The sequence below is a fragment of the Zootermopsis nevadensis genome, unplaced genomic scaffold, assembly GCF_977971745.1.
Source record: "Zootermopsis nevadensis isolate Lab colony 2312 unplaced genomic scaffold, Znev_1.0 Znev_ptg000024l, whole genome shotgun sequence".
Lineage (NCBI taxonomy): Eukaryota > Metazoa > Arthropoda > Insecta > Blattodea > Termopsidae > Zootermopsis > Zootermopsis nevadensis.
Genome location: NW_028259156.1, coordinates 18,413,634 through 18,428,346, shown reverse-complemented (window position 1 = coordinate 18,428,346; position 14,713 = coordinate 18,413,634). Strand labels below are relative to the sequence as shown.

At 38.5% G+C, this 14,713-nt stretch overlaps 2 protein-coding genes across 5 annotated transcripts in view; one reads left to right on the top strand and one right to left on the bottom strand.

Moving 5' to 3' along the window:
- Pex7 (peroxisomal biogenesis factor 7) overlaps positions 1–14,713 on the top strand; it is a 43,962-nt gene that overhangs the window by 13,502 nt on the left and 15,747 nt on the right. The window lies entirely within an intron of this gene.
- On the bottom strand, positions 866–14,634 carry LOC110836174 (uncharacterized). Of its 2 annotated transcripts, none has more exons than XM_022077063.2 (7): positions 14,551–14,634; positions 13,602–13,698; positions 10,713–10,800; positions 9,520–9,643; positions 3,769–3,834; positions 2,886–2,918; positions 866–1,946 (listed from the first exon to the last, which is right to left on the bottom strand). In XM_022077063.2, exons 1-7 carry the CDS (start codon positions 14,632–14,634, stop codon positions 1,737–1,739), a joined length of 702 nt encoding a protein of 233 aa, XP_021932755.2. In that variant the 3' UTR covers positions 866–1,736. The 2 variants fall into 2 exon arrangements, with proteins under 2 accessions (XP_021932755.2, XP_021932756.1); XM_022077064.2 differs by lacking the exon at positions 9,520–9,643 and adding an exon at positions 6,176–6,293 and having other exon boundaries at positions 14,551–14,632.

Sequence of the window (14,713 nt, the reverse complement as noted above, 5' to 3'; positions counted from 1 at the left end):
GAGCTCCAGTCTACCGAGGTAGGCCAACAGATAACCGACGAGAAGCGTTGGACTAAGGAATGTGACCACGAAGGCCGTGCGCTAGCTCGGCGTGACGGGACGGTATAGGTATGTCGTTGACTGAAGAGCACAGGGGAGACGAGTCCGCCCTGAACAACTCCGGCCCGCATGGCACGACGTGTGGACGTGGCCTACTGGAAGGACGTTTGGAATGTCCGGCAAGCGATGTAGGATGAGATGGTTTTCACCAGGTAGGACGGGAAGTTGACGACGGTTAGCTTGTAGAGGAGGCCTTCGACCCATACCGTGTCGAAGGCTTTGGCCACGTCCAGGAAAACCGCGCCGGGTAGCCGCTTCTCGTCAAAGTTAAATGATTTTGAAAATAAAATAAAAATTGAAAAATTTGCACTTGTTGGGGTTCGAACATTGATCGTCCAACTCAGTCGGCGCAGTAACAGCTTGCGCTGACTGAGCTGCTTTTGATCGACTTCCATGTAGGCTGCGTCTGTCGGACTTGGAAAATTTTTAAATTTGCGTCTTTCAGAGCTGAAATTGAATCATTTTGAAAAATTAAATAAATTAAACTTCTGCCCCTTCGGGGTTCGAACCTCGATCTTTCAGTCAGCGCAAGCCGTCACTCCGTCGACTGAGATGCTTTTGATCGACTCGTATGAAGGCTACGTGTATTGGACATGGAACATTTTTAAATTTATATGATTCAGAGCTAATATTAAATTATTTTGCAAAATAAAAAGGTTTTGAATAATATCTCCCGTCGGGGTTCGAATCTCGATATTCCTGTCGGCGGAAATGGAATTTTAACATAGAAAACAAGGATTTATTTGTTATTGGTGTTAATGAATGATTTAATTAAGCGATAACATATATTTATTAACAAAAATCGTTGTAAAAACGTAACAAACTCTAAAAAATATATAAAATATACAATATCGTTTAACAAAAGTAATCTCATATTTGAAAGAACTATTCTAGATAGACAAAACTTGTTTGTCTTTACAGAAGCAGAGATTAATATTGATGTTCCCATGACATTTAGGATTAGCTCATCAGTTTCAATGGCTGTTGCTGTGTGTAACACGTCACAGGAAGGGGCCATAGTGTTTCCTTCATGATTTCGCGCTTTCGTAGGATACCTTTTCAACGACAGGTTACCTAAACCTCCCTTTAGTGGGTACAAGTAACTGATTAGATGAATCTCGGTTAATATGTAGCCTATACGTAAGAATTCACATTCATGTCTGAACTTAACTTTCTTACTGTGTGAATCTATCGTTGGTCTCGGTTTTCTTGCAGTGTGAACAGATCTAGTGACAGCTGAGACCTAAAACGTCACTTTAATTTCATGTACACATTCTGGCCTGACGTGAAAATCAGTTACAGAGACTTGCAAATTTCGTTTTGAGCCTGCTGTATGCGTCCTTAAATAGGCAACGTTAAAGGTGATCCTGTGTTCAGGCACACGAAAGTGTATAAGAGGAATGGAGATCCATCTTAATGAATTCTTAACTAGACAATTATTTTCGAGAAAGGATGATTAAGATGCTGATTCGAAGTTAGTGATCTGAATTCTGAGTATTTTTAAAGAGTGCCCGGTTTGCCCGTGGCCCTAGCGTTGTAAACCTGGCGGATTTTCGGCACAGGAGGTAGCCATCAGGGGCATGCAGCAGGGCTATGAGTCAGCAAGTCTCTGCCCCTTCGGGAGGAATGAGGGTCGTCTAGTTGACAGGTTGAAGCAGGAACACCTGTCCAGTCTCCTCGTCGATCACTTGCCCTGTGGCAACATCGAACACAAGACGCGGTGTGTCGATGTTCTTCTGCCTCTTGACGCGCTGATCATCCTTGCTGGACGTCTCAGGGGATTGGCGCTTGGCCGTCACCTTGGCACCGGCAGAGTGGTATTGAGGCACGGGCTCGCTGTAACCTCCCTGCAGACAGTTGTAAGCAAGCAATGAACCAGCTGACCAAGCGACTAGGCGAATAATTAAAAAAAAAAACCCTAATGGTTTCGTAGATTAAGTTCTCAGCTAATTGACTTAATGTTTATCGACTAATTAACCGACTGATTGATCATGTTCCTTGCCTTCTTAAGTGATAATGCCTGATAATCGCAGTTCAAATCGATATGTGATGCAAGGAAGTTTATAAAATTAAACTTTGATATTTTATGGAGTACTGGTCTAAATACAATGTTTTAACCCAGGTTGTAATTGCTAAGAGGCTTATTATGCGCGTGAAAAAGGTACTTCAGCTATTCAAGCACGAAGCTAGAATGATTAAAAATTCTGTTCTTACCTCAAAGTAAACACAGTGACACCTTACGAAAGATCATTGGGTTAATGCGATTTAAAGAAATAATTCTTGTTTATTTTAAGAATCATACACATTGAAGACAAACTTCAGAGCGTGACTTATTTTAAAGCAGGTGGTGTACAGATTGTGCACTTCTCTTAAAAAAAATGTCGCCAGTTTCAGGTTTTAGATCTCGTTTTCAGAAACTACAGGCGACCGAGTCATGTTGGTGTTATATTGCTCCCTAAATGTTGAAATATCGTATCTTTTCATGAGGATGTTCTATTTTCACGTTATATATTGTCTTAATAAATGTGATATACGACGTTTTGGAGGTTGACTCTGTTTCCATTTTCAAGTTCATAATCTTTGGGGGACCCGTTAGATAAATTTTTCATTATCATGGCACCGAATGACTGTCAAGTACGTTTTATGACGTAGTGATACTTTGTCTAAGAAAATTCTGTATACGCTTATTGTAGAACTGAGGCAGTTGGACGTTTCTCGTGAAGTACAGCCGCGCTTACTTATATAAATGTGACTGTGCTGTTTTACGTCACATTATTATTACTTACGTCACTTCCTGCGTCGTCACCACCTTCTCCTCCCTGTGGGGAAAAAAAAAGAAGGAATTTTAATGGCCGTGATACGAGACACGATGCATAAATTGTATCACTTATCCTGTACCATCTTCAATTAGGAAAAATCATTCATCCATTTTTTTAGATCTAGGTTATGAATTTGTTGATCAAAGTGGTAGCACATTCTGTGCTTGTCCAAATATAACACAGTCAGATTATAATTCGCGGTCCAGTTTCTAATTGATATTAAATTAATTAATGGTTATTTAAAGGATAGACTACATTTAATTCGAACTCCCTAGTAGAAATTGCATTTTCTATTATTATCGAATTATAGAATAATTTTCAGCTTCTAGCAGAATTGCCAGACGGAATTGAACATGTGCGAATATAACACTGAGCTATGCTGTCAGGTGTTAATGTGGAAATCAGTGCACTTTATATTCGGTTATATGTGACAAAGATTATCAGTGTATCTCGTGACATATCATGGAAGGCTAAAAAGCGTTTGACAACAGAACAAAAGATGTAAGAATAAATTTAATAATAGCCTATCAGTCAGAGGACGAAGAAATGAGAGGAGTATTACTAATTTTTATAGATTTGCAAATTTAACTATTTTTTAACTGTAGAGGTTATATAGCGGGGGATTATATGTATGAGGGATGATGAATGGTGATTATATAAGGATTTATATGGAAACGGTTATGGCTTTTTAAGTCATTATACCTGCTTTCTATGGAGAGACTGAGGAAAAACAATCCAGATCCTGGATTCAACTTTGTTAGGAAAGAGCGTTACAACTATGTCATTGACTTTTTGTGTTTACGTCGTAATCTGAAGAACGTTTGTAGGACATAAAAATGGGAAAACTCACATGTCCAGCGTGGTTGTAGTCCCAGTAATGCTCTCCATACCCTCCATGCTTGTCTCCCCAACGGACCTGAAATTCATGGTCACCACTGGCATTCAATATGCATGAATATAAAAAATTATCCTATCAGTTATATGAGTCTGAAGTCCGTACGATTTTATCACATTGAGTGAACCTTTAAATATTATGTGGCTGAGGTAAACGTTTATAACCATTTCTTGTTACAAACGGGATTTATTTCTCAATAGCACCTATTACTCTGAACGCGTTTGGTGTTTGATAATATTCAATTAAAATAAATTCTGCTGCCACCTGTAGACACTTGAATTTAACTAAATGTGATTTCCGTCAATACAGATAAGTTACCATTGAAACCTACAAAGAAACGAAGGTATTTATTATCTAAATTTAAAGTTGAAAATGAAAGGTTAGTGGTGTTAAAAATTATTGATCTCAAAATTTTGAAGTATCGTTTGAAGCTTTTTCAAACATAGAGCAATCTGTCGCCCAAAAATATTTGTTAACCAACAAAACAAATTATTTTGAGTGAGATTAATTTGATTAATTTAAACATGAGTATATGATAATACATATATCAAAGTATAATAATTTTATTTGTTTGTTTCATGACGAGAAAAATCTATGACTGCTCTCTTCAGGTAAAACTCCCAAAACCCAGAGAGCGCCAATGTATTGCTTGGTTTACAAGATGCCTTCTAATGCTCTGATAGACAAATATAGTTCACACTAAAATGCTGATTTTAAAACCTCATTCATGTATTACACTTTCCGAGTAACAAATTAGTAATAAAACTAATTGGTTGTTATGGTTTGCAGTTGCTATGGAAACAAGCTATAAGAGGCTGCTTTTCAGGTCGTTCCTTAGTAAAGCGTGGTGACAGCCTAAAATATGCTATTAAGTTATTTGATTATGATGTATCGAGAAAAGAGGCTATTTATTTGGAAATGAAAATATAGAATTTTTTAAGATGAGATGAAGAGAATGACTGGGGGGGGGGGGGGGGGAGTGGCTGTGACTTTCTTATTTCAACCATCTGAAAGGACTTCAGAAACTGTGAAAAATCTCACTCAGAATTTTCGAGACCTCAGTCAAAGTGCGACAGGTTTTTCCGGAATACGAGACCGGTGCATTTCCACTTGGCTTACGCACACAATAATTTTATGATATTAGTGACTTTTAGGGTAGTCATTCTGTGACTCCACGCAGTTTTCTTCATTTTCCCCATTAAAACACCGAGATATTTTTAAACTGATCGCTTCCTTTTACATGCTTTCCTACGCACCATTCCTGTTCATCTGCACAAAATATTCTATATTATGTTAATTTGCATCATTGGAACGACATCGTTAAGTAAAATATCAGTGAATTACATTTCCCTTTGTTTTTAAGGGCCTGGCACGTCACCTCAATATTTGCTACACAGTAATTTGATGTAAATGCTCATTTTAAATGTTGTATCCCATTTTATTGGAGTCTGGGTCGTGCAGATATAAGCGTTACACAGTAAAGCCGGTCCAAAACGATACCTAAATTAAAAAGGAATTAGCGTTTGCAGAGTTGACTTACTTTAATAGACGACTGGAAAGAAGTAAGAAGAAGATTAAGCGAGAAAGAGAACGGGGAAGAAAGAAAGCAAATTTTGCAAAAGCTACCACAAATCTTAGTCGGCTTGACCCTCTTAAGCACCAGCCTCCAGTGACAAAATATGCTAAATATTACTTATTATTTTTTTATTCTTAACATTAATTCTGCAGGAAATAAATGTTCGCATTTCCCGCCAATATTTTGAAACGTCGAGGTTAAATTAAATTCCGAACTTGGGCCTTCAATTATTCTGCTTCCACGGTCAATAATAAAAAGAACGGTGTCTATATTAGATCAGAGTTCACGGGCAAGTTATTAAAAAGAATAATCAGTAAAATGGTTGTGTAACGAAGCGTTCGATCGCACTACAGTGCAATTTTGTTGAACGTTGTCCTTTCTCAAAGGAATATTTTATCCTTTATACGACGTTTAGGGAGTCATCTTTACTACCATGCACTGGTTACACTAATCGCCAAACCATAAACCTGGCGTAATAGTTTAGGTTTCAAGGAGTTTCGAAATAGATACCACCAGCTGTCTCTAAATCGAAAATAAAGACAAATATATTTGTAAGTATAATGATAAAAAATCACATAATGTCAGGGGTACAGCTAACTTGCTAAATGTCATGTGTATTAAATAGACCTAAGATATTAGACAACGTTCAAAATAATTTTGATATGATAAATATTGAATTTTGATTTACTGTCACGAAACTGTGTGGGAAATGAAAGCATGAATACTGTCACCAAGGAACGACTCTCCAAGCAGCCGGCAGTCTGTAGCATGCACAAGCACCCGTACTTTGGTCTTGAAGTGCCCAGCATGGGGCGCTGCCTTCTCGTAGCGCTCCTGAAAGTGGTGTTCGTTGCCCCGGCGATACCCGAACTCGTAGTGGTCGTGCTCAGGGTTGTGCTGGTACCTACATGCGACAGACAGCAATAAACAGAGTGAAGGGGCCAAGAGGGAAGGATGCGTCTCTCCTGCTACAGTGAGTTTCTTGCGAGCGCGGACTCAGTCGGTCTCTCCTCCCGCCAAGGCCGGCCGACCCGTAACGCGTAAGTTCGCTACACGGCTCGCTACGCCATTCAGATAACTCACTGTATAATCCAAACCTTTACCTTCATAAACGACGGTCTGATCGCGGTTTAACCATAAGTCTGCTGCCGAATAAATGCCAATACCAAAAATTTAGGTTAAGTTTAAGCTTGATTTTAGAAGTGTTGTTTCTTTGTGTATTTAATAACGTTTCCTAATTTGCATGTTTATGTTGCGTGAAATGGCACATTGACTGGTAAGTAAGCTATTACAACTCAGTAAGAAACTTCAGGATGGCAAGTCTCTTGGTCAAGAATCGAACTCTAGACCTACCTAATACGACGCAGGGTACAACTATTCAGCTATGCCGTTCGGTATTCACGTGTCTGTTTTATTTATTTTTTGTGAAAACATGCTAATACTTCGATGTTCGTCTACTGGATTGTAACACCGTAAACTAACAGAGTCTCTGGTAAAAAAAAAAAACCAAAGGCTCAGTACTGATTGGACACGATCCTGAGAAAATTTAGATTGTGTGAGTTTCCGTTTTTAATGTGTTATATTTGATTTTTTTTTTGTCGATCATTTTATATGCTTACGTTCTGTAGTCACTCGTGCGTTGAATCTGATCAAACAAACATTCCATGAATCTGTCAACGAATAAAGCAACACGCTTACAGCCAGTTAACGATGATTATTCTGGACACCGCTTTTATGTAGCTCTGGTCATTACTAATCTGTCACTAACAGTTATTGCCAAATATCCGATGTTCGTAAGCTTCCCATACGGACTGATAACTTTCGTTCGGTGTTGCCGAAATAGGAATGACGCTGATAGGAGTGGCGGTAGTGAATTTAAAAAGCCAGAAAATGAGTGAATAAGCTATAGCTTTGGCGAGCAGGGTGAATCTGAGAAGTCTGAAGAGACTGGTAATTGGTGGGAGACGAAATGCTGTTAATCTACAGCCGAAACATTCAGGTACGCAGTTCAGCAAACAGGTCACAAGTGGAATTAAGAAGAAGTCAGCGAAAGAATGTTACCACAAGCAGCCACCTGGTGTGTCCTCACGGGGACGTATTTCGCGCATGGGTTACTGCATTAAAACAAGTGGGTTAGCCACTTGGTGGCCTCAGTAAAATTGTATCGTGAATGGGTTTTCAGAAATCTGTTTGAAAACAGTTAGGTCCGTAACAAAGAGCGAAGTGGCACGTGCGCAGAAGAATGAGGCGCTAGCATTGTGAAGAAATGGAAATACGGTTTCAGTCAGTGTGTATTAGTGTTTTAAAGAAAACCAGGATGTTTGGGCTCTTAAGAAACACGTGAGAGCTTACATCAAGATGGCGATTATTATATCTAAGTGGAACAAGTCTTTGCCGGTACAAAAGAACGGCCCGTAGCCGATAATGATGCTGCTAATGTGCAGTTCTAATAGCTAAACGCTGAATATAATTTCTTTCCAGCTTTTAAAGCAGAAAAGGTGGGTGAGTCCATGAATCACATACTAATGTTTCTGATACACCTTGCCATTGGATCTAGGTGAATAACAAATTCATCTCCAGTTGTTTTAAACCCTTGGATAAGAGGTTAAGCTTAGAGCCGAGAAATCTATGTTTTTGCTGGGAATCGAGCCACATAGTGACTAATATTTTTGTAATGAAGTTTGAACTAAAACAATGATCCTAGGGAATTTTATAAAAATATTAAAGCGAAGTAAACAACTAATTCCTTACATAGGGCGTTCGTCGGGCATCTAATATGCCGAGTGTTCTTCTTATTGTAAGACTGAACGCCATGGAGAAGATATATTTCTTTTTAGCTTCGTCTTGCGACAGAGGATGGAAGTCAATGAAACCCACAACTCAGACGTCCCGAGATAATTTATTCAAATTCATATAACAAAGTTCTCTTCCCATGGATTCTGTTATAATATATTTATAAATCTGTTACAAGTTTAAGATGCTGAGCGGGATAGTAGTCTTGTCGCGTAAGGCGTATTTATACGCTGTAAGGTAATGGCATTGTCTGTTTAACAGAGCTAATGGGCAATGCAACATTCAAAGAATCCCGTTTTTTTTATATTATACTAAAATTTTTGGTATACAGCATGTTCCTCAAGTTTAGATAGTGTTTTGACCCGATCCTGGAGTTTATTAATTCAGTAATAACAGTTTAGTTTCGGTTTTCCTTTGTGTCAGATATCTGGATAGTGACGAAAATTTATCACGCATCAGTAATGAATACAAATATGCTGATTACTTGCCGTTTCGTAAACATTGTTCGAATAAGGTGGGTGGTGAGGCTGGAATTCTAGCTCACATATCTGTGATTAGCGTGAAATTGTCGTATTTGTCCCTGTTCCCACCTTTCATAAATTACCAATGTTAAAAAAAAATCCGTATTTCTCTAACAACTCAACCATGCCATTTCTAAGAGTCGCTTCAATGTCCCCCTCCCCGGCCAATTTACAAAACGTGGTAATTTTCATCAGTTTTCTTATACACCTCTATAACTTGTATTTGGCGAGGAAAATTTATCGTCTCTCGTCATAGTAATTATATTAAGGACCGATTAATTTTTCTGGCGCCACCATCTTGTTGTAAAATCTCATAATGAGCCTAACATCGTGGCCTAGAGGCCTAGAAGCTGAATGGCTTTAAAAAAAAACACTAATCCAGCCAACGAACGTAGCTTTACCGGCAGTTGTCATGGTGAGAAGAAGTGAGGCATGTAAACCTGTCAGAATAGCACTCAATAACCACTGTGAAGACAAAGAATGAGCCAGGTTCCAGTTAGAATAGCCCCGCAGAGGAAAATTCAAGCTTCGGTTAGAGTAGCCACATTGTCAGCAGAGTGAGAAGCCTATTAGAATAAGACAGACAACTCCTGATTACAATTGCCACTGTGGCGAGAGAGTCAGGGGTCGATTATAAGAGCCTTAGCAGAGAGAGACAGATAGGAAGAAATCCGTCGTGGCAAGAGAGTCAGCGGTCTGATACAATAGCCACTGTGGAGAGACAAAGAGAGATAAGGTAGCCGTAGTGGCGAAAGAGCCAGTACCGGTTACAGCAGCCACCACGAAGGGAGACAGAACAAGTTGCCAGCTAGCTACCTGTCCCTGATGTCGTTGCTTCGCTAGGTCCTTCTTCTCGTAGCGCTGCTGCCATTCGTGAGGGTCCTCACACACATGCCCAAACTCGATCTGATCTGGGCCGGACTTCAGCATGTAGAAGTCCCTGGTGTCAGTCATATGCCAAGCAATGCGAGCGTTTTCTGTCTTCCTCAGTACTTAAAATCACTTAGACATTATTTGAACAACCCATCTGAAGCGTTACTTTAACATGCAATACCCATCAGAACACCCAGCACTGAATGATGTGTTCTGCATTGTCATGAGAATACCTGTTCAGATAATGTGATGCTTCTGAAGTTAATGTGTGATGAGACGAGCGGGACGTCTAGTATTTGTGAAGGGAAATACATTCGCACGTGAATTTTTGGTTGGGAAACCTAATGGGAAGAGACATTTGGCATTCGCGTATATCAGAGAAACATTTAGTGAAACCGACTCAGTATAGGATCATATAATGTTGCAATGATGTTGATGAAATTTCAGATTCAGTAGAAGTTTAAAAACTGTTGGCTTTTAAAGGGTCACTGTACCACGAAGTTGGTTAATTACTTGTCGCCCTTATAATCTCTTTTGTTATTTCATGTAAGGACTTTATCGTAAAAGGAAAATGAGTATTTATCAGTGCATTGTAACAGTTATGGGAAGGAGATTTTGGCCTGAATATAATTTCATTTTCAACAAAATTACTTTACATTACTGCTGTGTAACTAATGGTTTTGAAATAATTCCCTGTATTATATCACAAGTATCTTAAAGTTTATGTTCCTGTTGTTAGCAAAACTGGTCGAAATTTTAAGTCACTCCACGTTAAAGTAATTCGTTATTATTAAAACTGACAAATGACGTCACATTGCCCCATCTGAAAATTAGCGACATTATTTATAAACGCGGTAGATTTCGTTTGCATTGGATAAATATTTATGAAATGTCAAAAAGGTGTGATTGTGTTGGAAAAATATATTACTATATAAGTCTCGTTTTGTAAGATTTATGAGAAAAACAATTTGTGTATAAACATTTAAATCGAAAGTGACTTTTAAATTGTTGACAATTTTAGTTAAAGTTAAATTCATTTCCATTTGTCATAATAAGAATTTGGTCTTGACATAGATTTGGCAAGTTACTAATCGCATGCTCTTTCTTTCCCTCACATCTTCACCAATGTTACTTACTGGAAATATTTCCCGTGTCCTCCTATACCCGCGGCCCCAAAGCCTGTCTCCGCGGCGTTGTGGTCAGAATCGGAATCGACCACGGATCCTGAAACACATCAAATAAAAGAGGTTATGAAGATCGAGTCCCATTTGTATAACGGTTAGACCGCGTGTGGTAGATGATGTACCAGTTCCTAATTCAAGGTCTTTGATGCAGACTCAACCATTACACCTAGTGTGGAAGAAATGCATAGATTATATATAGTTTTAAGCTTGTATATAAGTAAAATATATAATATAATTCAGGTCTGTACACAAACTTTATTTACAGATGTTAAAATTTAAAATTTAAAATTTGCGCTATTCATCGTTACTACGATGTTACAATACTGCGATGAATAGCGCAAATTTTAAATTTTAACATCTGTAAATAAAGTTTGTGTATAGACCTGAATTATATTATATATTTTAATTATAAAACACAAACATGACGCATTTAAACTTTAAACTTGTATATAAGTGTCTGTTTTGAATTCTCTGATGTGTTAATAGTCGCTATTAATCAGTGTAGATGAATCAAAAATACATCAATTGCATGTGACTGATGCCATAAATAATTTAATTCTAATGTTCTAGATTTTTCATATATGATATGTCCGTATGATTGTTAATATAAACTCATATATATTTATTTTTAACGCAAATTCGCTTTCATTTGTGCCTCGGTTTTTCTTCGTTTACAAACTTGTTTTAAATTAGATTCGTCAGGCTATAAACGTTCCAATTAATCACATAGCTAACCAAGAACTTTCCCTTCCGCCATGTTGAATTTTTCTCCCTACGTAAAGGATAGGCTGTAGCTATATTTTTTGTGTGTGAAATTAATTATGCATGCCTTGTTCTGTATTTCTCTTTAGTTTAGAACGCTTTCAATTTTCTTACTGTTGAAAGGAGTTTCTATTAAAACTCAGATACTGAGACTCTGGAAGAGATTCCTTTTTAAATCAGCTTCATAGAATAATTAATCTGCTTTGTTAGTGGAAAGTTTTGTCAGTCAGTTTTCATTTAATATATGCAATCATCCAATCATTGCTTCGATGTATCGTGTAATATTTTGTCTTATAAGTATTATATAAAGCAAAAATTCCTTCTGTGGACTTCCATAATTCGTTCTCTTGTCGTCTAATTTTATTGGGACAATTAAGCTCATCAGTGAAATTCGTAGTGTAAGTTTTTTTTCATTTTTGTTTCAAATGTTGTGTCTAAGTTCATCAGCATCACGTTCAGTGTTCACGGTTTGTGCGAAAACATTTACTGATGTCAATTAATTATCAGATAGCTACATGCTAAAATTAGCATCGATATTTTCAGAAGTTCAACACTGTGTGGCTTCCAGAAAGAGACGGTCTAGGACTTGGGGAAGCACTAAAAGTGATGGCTTTTTTTTTTTGAGATTTGTGTAACTTCAAAATCAATAGAACTGACGCAAGCTTCACCTCCTTAATCCTGAAAGATTCAAATGCTCGTACATGAGCGAAATAAAGCTTGAAAGCAGATCACTCGCGAAACTTAGCGTAAGTTAAAGAATAATATTCCAGTGGATCTTGCGGAAACAGTGTACGAAGAGCCCGCTAAGGTTACGGTTCAGTCAGCTGGCTTTCATGATGGTTATATCTTCAGATTCCATATGAACAAGAAATTTCCTGACAAAATAAGCTTAGTTCTCAAATAACCAGGGCAGATAAGTCGACTTTGACACTGTCCATGTTAAGTTTTAATACAGGAGGCCTTTTCACATTGATAAGTTCCCATGGCAACGTATGATCTTTCGCTGTTGAAAATTCACAAATAACTTTCGCTGTTAAGACGTGGGAGGAGAAGATCTTTAATCCACGTTGTCAAACACCAAACGATCCCAGATAATGAAGACCGATATTTCTAAACTGGATATCGATTATAGCATGGAAGGGGTTGGGCGATTTATCAGTCGTTATTATATTTTAGCACATCGCGACTTTCAGTGTAACCGTTGTGTGTTTTTGTTTATTTGTTTATGGTTTATTTAACGACGTTATAGATAGCTCAGATTGTAGAACGTGGAAAGGGAAGACGATTAATAAATAATGAATCGCGAAGAATGTGGGAGTTGGCGGTCGCGGTGTGATTTGGACATAGTGTCCCGAGGACAACCACTGACCTCCCGAACAAGGAACAGAAGTGCGTACCACTCGACCGTGAGATTCGGTGTAGCCCAACTGTTGTGTAACAGTTATTCTGTGGTCGGACAGACGCAGTTCCGTGTAATTAATTGTGCCGCTTCGCTACACTTTGTCTGAAATGAAAGCGCTGTCAGGACCGGAACACATTCGCAGTTCGAGGTGTGGCTGTCTCCCTGCAGTGAGCCTTCCTAAAGGCGTAACTAGCTACAGTGAACAAGGAGGAAGTGTCTCTCCAAGTCATCCCTACTTTCACGGACCGTACACTGTTCTCGCAAACGAGGTTCTGGCGACCGAGGTATATCGGCATAATCCATTGTGGAGGCAAAGCCGCTCCCTAGTTCCAGAAGTCAGTTTCATGGCGATGCATCCATAATGTTTAGTTCAGTTTAGATTTAAATCGCTTGGTCACATGTGTCCAGAGAAGCTGAGATAGTATGCGAAATCTATTATTAAATGGACGAATTAATTAATTACACGTGTCACACTTTCTTGGCAAAAATAAAGGTTTTTTATATTAATCTATAAATATTTTTGTGCAAAAAGAGGGGAATCGCCAAAGCGACGTAATGTTGCGTGCAACGGAAAAATCTCTTGAGAAACGAGTTTGCTGTGAGCTTTTTTGGAGAAACGTCTGGACTCGGCCCTGCTGATGGAGTGTGTCGGTAAGGCGCCCCGTGTACTCACTCACCTTTGGTGTGCACTTGCTTGGGGACTCTCTTCCCGGTTCCTGGTTCCCCGACTTTGGCCAATACTGCTGGCAGCACCACGAGTAGCAGTACCGCCACCTGTCACCGTAATCACCAGTATCATCAGAACATTACACAGTAGCAGGAAACCCGTCCGTTCTTAACGAGGGGCTTGTCTTCAAATTAACTGTACTAAGACAATTAAATTATTTCTCTGACATTATTATTCTTGTTGACCAGTGTTTTCTTATTGGCTGACTTGGCGTCGTATAGTGATTTATTCATTAACGGTTGCCATGATACGAAACAGGGATTCTCTTATAATCTGAAATCAGTTATGATCGCCTTGCAACCAGATGAGCGACTGACTGTAATACATATTTTAATTCTACAGAACACTGGTTGGTTTATGTGCTTACAATCTGAATTATTATTCAATAAGTGAACATTTCCTCTACAGAAACGTAATGTGGGCGAAATGTTGAGTTATTGAATGCTAAAAAACTTGGTACATGCATTTATCACTGTATTATGATAGATTAACTCATGCGATGTCTTCTTTGTATGATTAATTTTTCGAGTTTTAAAATTTTCCTTGCATCCACACATTGACCTAGTCTTAAAATTAAAACGTTAGGAACACCAAATAACTCTGCTGTAAATAATTTATGGTTCTCGAAACGTTGGTATCCCGACAAGAATTTGTTATAATTCAAATTAATTAAAATTACGTGGAGCGTTTCGTTAGTTGGAGTCATGTTTATTTTCAGCTTATACTAATGAAATAAATAATTTTACTAAACAAAACTCATTATGGAAAAGGCGGCACATTTGATGGAAAAACACGATATCAACAAGGAAATAACTGTAATTTCACAACCGTTGGAACCGCTTAAGATGGGAATGATCTGTAAGTTCGATTTGCATCCACGAGCGAATTCAAAGCCTTACCTGAGACATCAACTGTTCCCTCTTCATGTTGCTGTGTGAACTTTTGATGTTGTCGGTTGATTTGCCCCGGCTTATATACCCCATCGAGTTTTCCCCTCTTTGCTTCAGTGGGCACGCGTTTGCACGAGATACCGGTACGGCCAGAACAAAAACCGCATCGACC

Bases quoted from the DNA above. Each gene is read 5' to 3' on its own strand.
- LOC110836174 (XM_022077063.2), bottom strand. From the start codon at position 14,634: ATGGGGTATATAAGCCGGGGCAAATCAACCGACAACATCAAAAGTTCA. The intron at 10,801-13,601 runs GTGAGTGAGTAC...GATGTGTTTCAG, and splicing joins CAAGCAAGTGCACACCAAAG to GATCCGTGGTCGATTCCGAT. The intron at 1,947-2,885 runs GTAAGTAATAAT...AACTGTCTGCAG, and splicing joins GTGACGACGCAGGAAGTGAC to GGAGGTTACAGCGAGCCCGT.